The sequence below is a fragment of the Apaloderma vittatum genome, unplaced genomic scaffold, assembly GCF_000703405.1.
Source record: "Apaloderma vittatum isolate BGI_N311 unplaced genomic scaffold, ASM70340v1 scaffold7609, whole genome shotgun sequence".
NCBI lineage: Eukaryota > Metazoa > Chordata > Aves > Trogoniformes > Trogonidae > Apaloderma > Apaloderma vittatum.
In genome coordinates this window covers 20722-33759 of record NW_009735717.1, presented here as the reverse complement: position 1 = coordinate 33759, position 13038 = coordinate 20722, and the positions used below count along the sequence as shown (strand labels likewise).

Sequence of the window (13038 nt, the reverse complement as noted above, 5' to 3'; positions counted from 1 at the left end):
CTAACTTCTACAGGCCATGGGAAGCATGTACCTTTGCATATGTCACTTCCAGTAACAACAAAAAAGTTCTAAGGAAGAGAAAAAGGGGAAAAAAAAGAAAAGAAAAAAAAAAGAAAACCAAACAAAGCCTTTGAAGACATCAAACTCTTGATTGGTATACCTACAGTCACAACCAATCACAGTAGTAATAAACAACATGAAACAGGTTTCTGAATAATATATTTCAGAGGACGTTTCTGTTAGCAGCATGTGAAAACAGCAGGTGGCTATGAAGAACTTTCAGCTCTGAACATCTGCTCTTTGTACTGGAGTTTCACGAGAGACAGCAACAATTGATGCTGCCTGAGGAGATGCCACAGAGCTACCACCAGAGCCAAAAGGCTCTCCTCATCACTTCCAAAAAAGAGAGGCTTTCCAAAGTGAATTCTGCAAAGACAAGTAAGTCCAAGCCTTTGATCCTCAGTCACAGTAGCTCCTTGGATGTTAGTTTCATACCAGCCTCTCAGAAGAAACTCTGCATGCCACAACTCCAGCCTTACAGTTCAACCATGTCAACACTGGGCCATCTGGCAGAACTGGATGCGCCATCCCCTGACAATTAAGTTTTCCTCTTGTAGAAAGTTGTTGTACTTGGCATGGGAGGAGTTCAATCCTCCATAATGTAACTCTCCATAATGGATAGTTACAGGGCAACAGATTGCTACAGAGTCCTGCAAGCTACTTATCCAGCATTCAGCACATTTCCAATCCAAGCACAAAACAAGCTGAAACCAAAAGAGGAAGCAAGTCATTACAGAGGTGTTGCTTTTTGGTGCCTTCTGCAGCCTACAGCCTGAAAGAAGTCAGCTCTGGGGCACTGAAGCACCTTTCACAAGACACCGAGTTCTTTCTGCATAACTTGTTTCTAGAACCCTATCTTCTCTACAGGCAACATTGTCCAATTATACCATTGAACATGCTGGAGCTGCAGCCTTCTGTTTCCCTGTATCCACTGCCTGAAACTTACTTTTTTGATGTGGACAAATTGGCGAATATCCATGTCATCATCTCTGTTCTTGACATCAGGCCGTACAGTTTGAACTACCTGGCAGACCACAGGTACAATTATATCCCTCCAGGAGAGTGACAGGGACTCATTGTACAGAAGCTGCTGAAGCAGTGCCATCATGTGGTTGTGATTAGCAGACCTGTAAAAAAAAACAAAGCAAAAAGATTTCTCGTGAGAAAAATACAGAGCAGTGATCATTCAAAGTCACATTTCAGAAGTAAATTTCTTAACACAGCGCAGCAACTCCTCTGAAGGAAAAGCTGCCTAGAACATTCTACAGTCAACTCTGGTGCTGTACTTCAATATATGAAGATCACAGGGAAAAAGAAATCAAAATGTACTGCAGAAATGCTGTTTTCTCAATGCAGATTAGTTCCTTGTACTGTCCACTGTAGACCAAGTCACAACAAAAGTTGGTGGAATAGAGGGGCTTCAAAAATTGTTACTCCAGATACGCAAAATCCTTTTTCTAAATGTTTCTTACAGCAGCCTTTCCATGGCTTGTTTCTCCCCATTTTCTTCTCTCAGCAGATCAAGATTGCTGTGGTGCCAGCCTAGGGGCGTGAAAAACAGTTCTTTGGACTTCTCCTCCACTCTTCTGTTGAATAATGACTCTGCAAGAGACAAACAAACTTTGTTAATACAAAATCATAGCTGAATGTCTATGTCCTTCTGAAAGGGTACTTTGAGAAGAAAAGAATTTACTAAGACGTAAGTCTAAGCCTCTCAAAATACTGAGTTTGAGCTACTTACATCACAGTAATAACATTGGTCAAAGGCACTAGTTTGATCCACAGAAAACTGCTGCTTTTAGGACATCTCTGTGTAAGTAGCATTAAACTACCTAGCTACTTCATTCAGGCTGCAGCACAAGTATCAAAAATATCTTGGTAAAGGCCTTGTTTAGCACATTTCCCAAACACATTTTAAAGAAATGCTATGCTACCAATGCACATGCCAGACTTATGAAACTTTAAGTGACTTGCAACCCTGATCACACATACCACCTTTTTGCTGCTCAGGTGCAGGGAGAGCTTCCAGTAGGCTGTTTTATTTAGCCCATGTCACAGTATTTAATATTACAGAATTCTTGAGAATCTTCTGTCAAGAAAGTGGCATGAGTTTTCAGAAAATCTCCGCACATCTCACCTCCACCCACCTAACCATCATATACACAGATATCTCTCCACTACAATGAACAGAATACCAACAAAGACTTTATCCACTGCATACAATTTTGTAAATCCTAAATGTCCGTATGAACGATAGTCTTTTCTGGTTCTGAAAAAAGAAAGCATGTTTCAACAGTATAAGACAGTCCACACTTCAAAGGAACCTGCTGCTTCCAATCACTATATTGTGTAGCACCTCTTTAGAACTGTTCTGTGTTTTACAGTACCAAGATCAGAGATTATTTCAGTGCAGTTTTCTCCACTTGAAGAGTTACGAGGTTATTTCCCACACGGGTGTTATGATATTATATGAGTTATAAACTTCCCTATTCTCATAATGGCCAACTATACTGTAAGCCATTTATGCCAGTAGTGTATAGATTTTTATCAGCAAGTACGTAAGCCTTCAGGGTTCAAGCTTAAAACTCCGAGAGCAGGATACAACTGCAAAATCCTTATACAATAGTAATCTGAGCACAACTACTGAAAAGAAGACTCTTTAAAAACAACAATTAATTTCTTCTAGGTGCTCCATACTCAGAATTATCTGAGTAGAGGTCTTAACAGGAAGAAACATTGTAAGTTCTCTTTCCTTTCTCCTGTAAAAGCTCAGTTTAAAATCAAGCATCAGTTTAATCACAGACTTTATTTTTCCAACTACACAGACATTGGGGTTTCTCCCTTATTTCTTCCTCTTACAAGATCCCTAAAATCAGTAGCATTAACTGGGAGGAAAAAAGGCCAGAAAAGTACATCTGGCCACGACACTGGAAGGCACATGGGTTTTAAAACTCATGTGTGCGCCTAATGGTCATTCACTTCCAAAGTGGTAGTGGTCATGGTAACATAAAACTCAGACAGATTTAAGAGATGAAGTTTTAAACTATTCTGTAGAAGCAGTACAATTATCATATCACATCTTCATTTGCTTGCACAGAAAGTTAAAATCAATGTGTTACCTAAGTTTATGGATGAAGAAGACTTGCCACTTACATCACATTTGTTTTCAACAAAAGCTTTATTTTGAGTGCTTTTGAATGAAGGACTCTGAAGTGAAAGAAATTTAAGCTTGAAAGTGCATTCAAAAAAGTTAAGAGCATAGTTTATATATCAGTTTTGCCACAAATAATCTCAGATTTACTGTCAAGTAAATATTTCCAAACAGTCAATTAAAGGTATATTGAGGAGTTTTCAGCATTTTATCAAAACTGCGCGACAGCAACATTTGAAGTTTCTCCTTACCTTTAATAAAAGCATCACTTATAGAGAACATCTGCTGCCCTCCGTTTTCAGGATTCAAGTACTCTGAAAGAAGACAGAAGAGAGAGATAGGCGGAGACAAAAAAAATGACAGGTTACACTGGTGTACCCATATAATTACAACGTACACGCCCACACCAGAAGAAGCAGTATTAATCATCTAAGTGTTGAGTCACCAGTTTAGCAACAGCTTGATGAGTGGTCAAGACAAGAATATCCTCTCATTCTTGTTCTATCAAAAAGTTCTAAGACAACAAGAAAATAGTACTTATTACTGTGAAGAAACAAAACAAAGTAGACACAAGCAACGACTGAAGCAGAACTTAAGAGTTCGCTTTTCCAACTGACTCATGCCACACTTTTCTAGATCTGAATACAAATGTGTTAAGCTGCAAGCAGACACCATGGGAATGACCAGACAGTGAATAACCTCCTCACATTGGTCTAAAAAGGCAGCTTCAGAAGCCATTTTGCTCTCACACTGCAATGAAGTATGTCAGACTGAGAGAGAGACCAGCCATAAGATTTCTTTTACACAGTAAAGGAAACAAGAGACCGCTTTCAAGAGCTAGAAGTCTAGAGTCTAAAACAGTTTAGAGTGTTTTGAGGAATCCATGCTGACAGAGGCCAACTCCCAGCAACAAAGGAAAGCAAGAGTTACGTATCATTTTACATATGTGAAATAGCATGAAGCTCCATTTGGTACATTTGTTTAACTTGCTACATCTTGACCTTTCACACAGTATGGCTGGCTGCAAAAACCTTATTTTCTCCAGAGGCCGTTAGCTTGCGGTGCTTTTACTTGGTTCCTTGCTTCTACAAAAGGAATTGTACCATGGAAAAACACGAATAGCCCTTATACAGCATGGTGGTCTGAAGCCTGAAGCCAACCCTTTGTCACCGTTCCTGAGAATGATCCAGACCTGCTACCACAAACAGAACGCAAAGCCAGGCAGCTTTCAGATGCCAACAGAAAGCAACAGAAAGAAGACAGGACACAAGCAATCACAAGTCTCTGAACATCAGCACTCAAGAGACCCCTTACATGCCACCAGTTCAGAAATCTGAGCTTGTCTGCAAGTGCCCAGCTTGCAAACAGATACTCAATAGATGATCAATGTACCAAAGAGAAGTTGCAAGCTTCCCTTGCAGCTTGACAGTTATTTGCAGATTCCTTTCACTTCTCACTTAGATGAAGAGTTTAGCATTATAAGCAACCTACTGCTTCATAAAAGCTGGCTCACCCTCAGCATTCATTCACTCGCAGCCCCACAAACCACCTAGAGAAAGTTATGTCACGCTGCACCTACACACAACCATGTATACTAGCACCTTCATCCCTCTCCACCTTGCAACACCCTCAGAACAGCAGCTCTTCCTATGAGTGCTCAGTTTAAGTCTGACACATATCCCTGACTGGAAAAAGACACAGGGGGCACCTCCAACCGATAAACGCCCCAATATAGCTCTACCTCCTATAACTTTGCTTCAGTTGTGCCCCAGGGCAAGTTCCTGACAAGGTAACACTACCATATCTCTTTCTAGACTGGACAGAGAACACACTCATAGGTGTTAGTTTGAGATGATGAGCATGGCTAACACATATATTTCTTACCTCACATGATCTCTATGGGCTTCATGCTCCATAAAATGTTGGGGTAGGAAGGGGAAGAGGTTTTGTAGCCTTGTCTGCAAGCCATTAGCTACAAAGAGACCGTCTTACAATCTCCCCCAAACAGCAAAACAACAGAAAAAAGATTAAAATCCACAGAATCCCACCCCAGAACATCAAATTCCTAGGATATTCAAGGGCATTGCTGGAAGCAAATACCACAATGCACACAGAAATTCAAAGGTCTCCAATGGAAACCGACAGGTGCGGATATTAAACACCTTGCAGATTGCTCTGGTTAAATATCAGAACAGACTGGTCAGCAACCAAAGCTTTTCTGCTAGATAAATGTCCCTTTTCTCCCTCGTCAGGAGGGACCTGGTGCCAGGGGTGATGCTGGCCAAGCCCTAACCCTCAACAACACATGAACAAGGATGCATGCATCCACAGATAGCCACTGAAAACTGAGGCGCACCGAAAGGGCTCCTGACAACAGTGATAAGAAACTGCATCATGGTTTCTCAGATCTTCTTCTCTCTTCCCCTCCTAACTAGATGGAGGCAACAAAAACCAACTACCCAAAACACCTGCTAATAGAATCAACGATATCTGGCTGTAAGGTCATTTGGAAAATAAAATTTCCCATACTGATAACTATCTCTTTAAAAACAGCAACTAAAAACCACATTTAAAATAAGTAATTTAAATCTCTTAGAATCATAGAACAATTCAGGTTGGAAAAGACCCTTGGGATCATCGAGTCCAACCACTAACCCTATATCAACAGAAACCTTTTAAAAAAAACTATACGTTTAGGCTATTGGTCATTATAACTTCTGAGAATCCAAAACTTTTGGTATATTCTATTGCATTCTATTTTGAAGAGAAGAGAGCCTTATTCCTCCAATTTAAATGCAGAAAGCAATCTTGCTTTGTTTCTCATTTTGATATATAGGGGGTTTGGTAGCTGCTACAAGCTTCCCCAGCTCCAAGGTGGATTTACCTCTGCCCAAGGTCAAGCCAATCAGCAACACTGGTAGTGCCTCTGCAGTAACTTATTACAGAATGGAAAAAAACCCAAACCAATAACACCACCAAAAAAACACCCCCACAGCAGAGAGAGGAGTGGCATGTAAGCGAAATGACTGCAGACACCAAGGCCAGTGCAGAAGGAGGAGGGGAGGGGAGCAAAGATTCCCCTGCAGACCACAGTAAGATGACAGGCTGGCACCCTGTGGCCACTGCAGGTTAATGGTGGGGCAGAATCCCACGTGCAGCCTGGGAAGGCCCAACGCTGGAGCAGGTGGCTGCACCAGAAGAAAGCCGTGACTCTTCAGGAAGCCCACAGTGGAACAGTCTGCTCCTGAAGGACCACACCTTGCAGAAGAGACCCATGCTGGAACAGTTTGTGAAAAACTGCAGCCTGTGGAAAGGGCCCACATGGGAGAAGCTGGAGGAGGACCTCCTGTCTCTCATAGGAGGGACCGCATCAGAGCCGGGGAAGAGCATGAGAAGTCCTCCTGCTGAGGAGCAAGGAGCGGCATAGACAGCGTGTGATGATCTGACTGCAACCCCTATTTCCACAATTCCCATCCCTTGTTCCTCCCTGCACTGCTAGGGGGGAGGTGGCAGAGAAATTGGAAGCAAAGTTGAGAGCCTGGGAGAAAGGGAGTGGTGGGGCAAAGGTGTTTCCAAGATCCGGTTTTATTTCTCATTATCCTATTCTGATCTGATTGGTAACAAATTAAACTGATTTTGTTCTTCCTAAATCAAGTGTGTTTTGTCCATGACCATAATTGGTGAGTGATCCCTCCCTGTCCTTGCCTCAACCCACAAGCTTTTTGTTCCATTTTCTCTTCCCCATCTCACCAGAGGCAGGAGTGAGCAAGCGGCCATGTGGTGTTTTATTGCCCGCTAGGCTTAAATCACAACCTACGCACTACCAAGTACCACTGCCTTTAGGCAGATGATACTATAAATGAGTCACTATACTCACTTGTAAGATACCACAAGCCAGCTAAATTACTCAAATTTCATAGAAATACACCAGACATTAGTCAACATGTATCACAAGAAGTCCTGCCATTAAGACTCAGAATATACACAAATCACTCTGTCTAAAACAGCTGGTACATCACAGGCCCTTGCTTCAAAGCAGCTGACTACTGTGACTGGTGGAAATTGCATATCTGTTAATCATTTGAAGAAACATACTAATCACTTAGATCAAAGTTGCCCTGCACTTCAAGCACTGATGTTTTGTCCTGTCAGTCCTTCCCCAATGATGGTAATTTGCAGTTGTGAGGAAATTGACTTACTAGCCTCAAAAAGTGAACGTAATTTTCTTGGAAACTGAAGTTTAAGTCACTGTCATCCAGTCTAAGGATAAGAGATAGTTCCAATGAAATCAAGCCAAATAGATGTGTCCGTAATGGTCACACAGAAGTTACTGACCCCTGACAGCAGCAAACATATTGCTGATTGACTACAGTACTCAGTTCTTAAAAAAAAAAAAAAAAAAAAAACCTCAAACAAAAAAAAGTCCCATTTAATATAAAAGTCTAACTATCTAGTCTCAGCCATCTAACCATTGCAATACTGTAACATCCTGGATGTCATCTCTTGCTGAATATAGCCAGCACAAATTAGGAACACAACGTGAGAAGTCTTCGCACTACAGTATTTCCAGAACAAAGTTTTAGAAGTCATCCATTTGACTACTCTAGGCACTGCAGTATGCAAGGTACAGTTTTGTCCCATCTAATTTTGAAGGGCTTGAATAACAAACATCGAAGTACCTACAAAATTTCAGTCTCTCTATAAGAAGTGTTTCTCACTATTCGAGATGTTATAGATCATTTCAACTTCTTGCTCCTTTGTTAGGTGTTTATTCTAGAGACTCTCATGCCAGGAATCAAAAAAAAAAAAAAAAAAAAAAAAAAAAAAAAAGTATAGTAAGTCCAGTGCCTTTACAGAGGATACAGGTTTTTCAAAAAACCGCACAACAATACTTACCTCTACACAGTGTGTCTTAATGACTCACATCTCCAACCTATCCCAGTTCTGGGCATGTTACTGATACTTCCCCCTCAAGGGAAACCCATTCTCTTAAAAGGAATAGTTCCCAGTTTTCTGCTACGACTTACATTCCTACAGAGTAACCTCGTTAAGAGACCACACATGTCAGAAACAGGTATCAAACACCAGCCAGCAGAGATTCACCACAGACGGCAGAGTGCTGCCAATATATGTAATTCAAAGGCAGAAGTCTCTCTCCTTTCAGTCCCCTCACCACTTGCCTTTTCTGCAGATCTTCTCTGGGCTCTCCATCATCAAAATCTTTCTCACAAGAACTTCAGTTCTGGCTACAAGAAGCCTTGATTTGGTCAGCAGTTTCCAAGAGAGGTAGCCTGTCTTACATTTCCCCTTCATCACGTACTGCTTTTTGTATAACGAGATACAAACCAAGATACGTCTGAAACCAGCACTACACCTCTACAAGTCCTTTAACCCTGGCCAGAGACAAACTAACTATCTGCTTTAACTGCCAACATACACCGATAAATCAGGTACAGCTGTAAATTCATAGGATACTTCGGCACACCTGGGCTTGTTTCAAGCTCACTTTAATCCATGATCCCTCCCTACTAAAAGGAATTCACTTATACATTCTCCTTCTCCACAGATGCATTAGCTTTTCACTTGATAAGGGCACAAAGTGGAAACAGGTTGAGAAGAACCGATAACAAGCCGGCATCAGTAGTGCCGACAGCCCAACCCTATTGTTAAGCCATCTGACATCAACTCAACTTTCAAACCTGCTCTGCTACTCTCTGGGGGGAAAAACCAAGCAGTCACATTTCTTCTAGACATATTTTTAGCAAATAAAAAAAGGTGACTATGATAACCTCTGGTTAATGACCCCTCTAATTTGCCTCTGTCTCTCTTCTATGTCTAACATACTTTGAAAGTCAGCTGTGACCAGTTCTTCTTCCTCACTCTCTTCAGCCACGGTTTCACAGTTTCAGAAGATGCAATCTGTATTCACATATAAGGTAAGTCTGGCATTCTGATCCGTGACAGAAGACTTTATAGAAGAATGAATTCATTAGGAGTCCAAATTATTTAACACTGAATCATCTTTTAAAATTGGAAATACTGAAGGGGTGGAGTGAAACAATAAAGAATAAGAAATTCCTTAGAAGCAGCCAAAGATAGAAGTCTACAAAGCTGATGTAACCTTAGGTAAGGAAGCAGAGTGAAGACATGAATTGCTACCCAGCACGTAAAGCAACTACAATGTACTAGACCCAAGCCAGTGGCAAGCCCTGGTTTCAGTCAGCCCTTGTCCAATTTCAAGAACACACCTGTCAACAGGCAAGCACGTTATTTTTTCATAAATTTTGCATAAAGTCTTCTAATTTAGTACTTATTTAGGAGAAAAAACGTTCCAAAGTCTTCAACACTATTGGATTTCTTCCTACTTCACTTAAGTGGATGTTCTCTTTTGAACAAATGTTAGATATTAGGATTAAGTTAGGCTCATCAGTAAGATTCTTCTGCCAAATGTTAGCTCATTATGGTACAATCAGAAGTCCCTCACAGAGCTCTTCTAAGCTAATTTTGTTAATTTCATTTTTTTTTTCTTTTGTTGCTCACGTTTCCAGTTTAATACCAAACAGTAGAGACACATACGAAACTGGTTTATGTATGGACTGTTTGTCCACCCCAGTTAGCCAGGAACTGTGTATGTGGATCTGCCCTACTATGTATGGGCAGGAGACTTTGCTTCAACTGCAAAGAGAAAGTCACAGGGGAAGTTACACACTCTGCAGAGAAGGTGTTTCAATAGGTTTACTGAGCCTCCTCAGAGGTGAAGCACATCAGAACTGCAAGCGAGTGCCAACTAAATGTATTTCCCCCTCTGTAAGACAGCTACAAAAGTAGTGTCCGTACAGGTCAGTATTATTAGGGCCCAGCTCTCCATCATGTGCAACTCCAGCTGGTGACTACCTCATACCTTTTTGGTCGGCAGGGTGAGGGGGCACATGTGGGTACTTGGAGTGCTTCTTGATATGGAAGTTCACGTTGTCCAGCTCCACGTTCAGGTTGATGGAGGCGGCTGAATCACTGTCCATTGTGGACTGGAAGCTGCTGACTGAAGTGCGCTTGCTAGGGCTGGCAGAGTCTTTTAGTGTTGGGTAAGGGGGAAGATATAGGGAGGAGAAGGGTTCAAATGGGTATCACGAGGGTACCGGAGAGGAGAAAAATTGTCTTTAATACATAAAGACCAGTATGCAATACTACAGGAATACAGTATTTTCATAGTTCTAATCTTATCTTCATGTGTGCATGCTGACATAGCAGGCATTCTCTAGTCATTACTATAGGGCTCAAATCAAGCAGAAGTCTGCCTGAGAAACAGAAGGCAGCAACTTACATGCTTCTTCTCCATTAGAAGTATGAAGCTTTACCAGCGCCACTAAATACAAAATACTGTATCCATCACAAGGAACAGGAGAACTAGCTAGGTTGTAGTTTGCTTAGATCCTTACAGCCCCATGCACACACACACACACAAAACACACACAAACATAACACAGGACGGTTAAACTCCTATGTTCCAAAGGACTGGGGATAACTAACAAAGAAGGCAGTGAGAACGAGACTTGGGTCAAACTCACTGGCTAAGTTATCTTCTCCTTCTTCAGCAATCTGTTCTGTGTCACTGTCATCAAACTTGATGTCTTTGAACCAGGACGGCTCAGAGTGCCCCTCTACAGAGTTAACAGAGTCACTGTCTGGAGATGGGGTTTCTGAGAACTCTGTGCTCTAGAAGACAAGGAAGAAAAAAAAGGTTTTAATGTGCAGCTCTGACGAAATGTTAAGCAGCCTTAGAAAGCAGCCTGCTTCAAATGCAGATCAGACATTTTAAAGGTCAGAGGATACTCCCAGTGGTCTGAGCCAGGTTAGCCATAGAGCCAACCCTCTTATCATGAAATAGGAACTCCCTGGGACAGGAAGCAAGTATTTCTTTACACTTCCTACATGCTTAGTCTCTGCCTCCTCCCCACCTCCACACAAGTTGTGATTAAGAGGCACTGAAGGACTAGTCTATTTTACTGCACATTTTCTGTCACCACATCCAACTAAGCAGTTTTGCATGCTTTCTCTCCCCAGCCAACATGGATGACGACCATATCCCTTTGCCCAGAAACCAGCACATGCAGCTTTTGGTGGAGGTTAATTCTAAGCTACTAGAGCAACTCTGTGACTGACCAAAGTAGCTCTAAGAGTTTCACTCACAAGTCAGGCTACCTAGCTGGGGCTACCGTGTCAAAACAAAGCCTGGCTAGAGTGCCAGAAAACTTGGAAAGCATTTAAGCAATTTCCATCTGCCATTCTGATGCCCCCAGTTACCTCAAGGGGAAATTCTCACTATCATTCCTCTGGCTACAGAGAGTTCAGCAAGCAACTGAGTCAACGTCATTGTTTCTCCTGACTCCTGTACAGGAGAAATGAGATCAGACAGTGCTTTCAGCTGATGCGAACAAGAATTAAATTTAAACTGTGAATAACATAAACCCCTTATAAGTAGTTACAAACAGGGATCCACAAGCGCTTGCTAGATAAGGGCAAGCTCTTACTAGCAAACTGAGACAGTGCAGTTAACTAGCTGAGATGCCAGAGCAATCTCAATGGAAGACCATGTGACTGTGGCCAAGAACTGAAACACATGAGGAAGACAAGATGCTAATGGCTGCAAGCTTTCTGACTGAGGTCCATGAGACAGCTGAGCCATTCTTTATTGTAAGAAGCTGCAGAACATCAAGGACTCTCAACTGTATGCTTTTAGGTTACAGAGAGGCTACAGAGATATCTTGTTCAAGTTAAAAAATACCAATCCAATCACCCAAAGCCAGAGACCACTCTTACCCGTCCAGCTGGTTTTGACTGCAATGCAATACCGTAGGATAGCGTCTCTGCTCAGTGGTTCCCTGCCTCCCCCTCAGCTGGCCAGTCCTATTTCACAGGCATGACAAAGACCCCCTTCCAATCTTGCATCGCATGGCTAAAGTACAGAATTCTTTATTACTGCCACCACTGGAGATCCAAAGAAGGTAACCAATAAAATCTCAAAGTCAATCTAACACTTTATACCTAAAAATATCCATCATTTGGAAGTTTAAGAGGTAATTTTGAAACAGAAATAGAAAACCACCACTGTGTCTGAGATATCACTAACTGCACACAGATTCTAGGTTCTGCACGTGATAGCACAGCTGCCACAAGCACTGTGCTATTCCAAGGCCTCCATGGAAGATGTTCACCACGAGAGGCACAGCCTAGACCATAGACCCTTTCCTCCACTTCGGGCAGCACTTCATGTAACAATTCATCCTCCACAGAGGACAGCCCCAAAGCCTTCTGGGCAAATACAGCTTCCTCAGGCTTTAAACCACTAAGCAAAAAAGCCCTGGACCCCAATTCTCTGCACAGGACAGCTGATTTAGAAAGCACACAATAGCTACTGATAATAGGATTAGAAAAGTGTGTAGTCAGCAGCCAAACCCAGCAAGTACCATAGCTTTATTATTCCTTGTACCTGTAATGGTCTGTAGAGAGCATACTCATCTCTGAAGAGCTGATCATGATGACTGACACATTCTAGCCAGCGTCCATCAACCAACGCTTGTCCTATTGCAATGGCTTGGACCCTGGAGGTATAAGAATAGAGATATCCAAGTCTAGTTCTAAACACACACAGTTTATGGCACAAGCATGCTAAAAAAGGAAAGAGTTATTTGTCATGCCCTATTTGACTCATTAGTACCCCATTGCCATGTTTAACCAGATACTATTTAAAATATCATCAGGAGGCAGCAGAGTACCGTTTCAAGTATGCAGCTAGATGAAGAAACTGCCAGTACTCTAAACTCAGCTGA

General features: G+C 41.9%; 1 protein-coding gene across 1 annotated transcript in view; it reads right to left on the bottom strand.

The window, feature by feature from the left end:
* The window catches only part of PIKFYVE (phosphoinositide kinase, FYVE finger containing), a 58005-nt gene that overhangs the window by 26522 nt on the left and 18445 nt on the right, over nt 1–13038 (bottom strand). The window contains exons 9-14 of the mRNA XM_009876681.1: nt 12699–12810; nt 10777–10924; nt 10113–10280; nt 3463–3525; nt 1533–1662; nt 1007–1187 (exon numbers count right to left, since the gene is read on the bottom strand). Coding sequence (XP_009874983.1) covers nt 1007–1187; nt 1533–1662; nt 3463–3525; nt 10113–10280; nt 10777–10924; nt 12699–12810 — 802 coding nt within the window. The remainder of the gene's footprint in view (nt 1–1006; nt 1188–1532; nt 1663–3462; nt 3526–10112; nt 10281–10776; nt 10925–12698; nt 12811–13038) is intronic.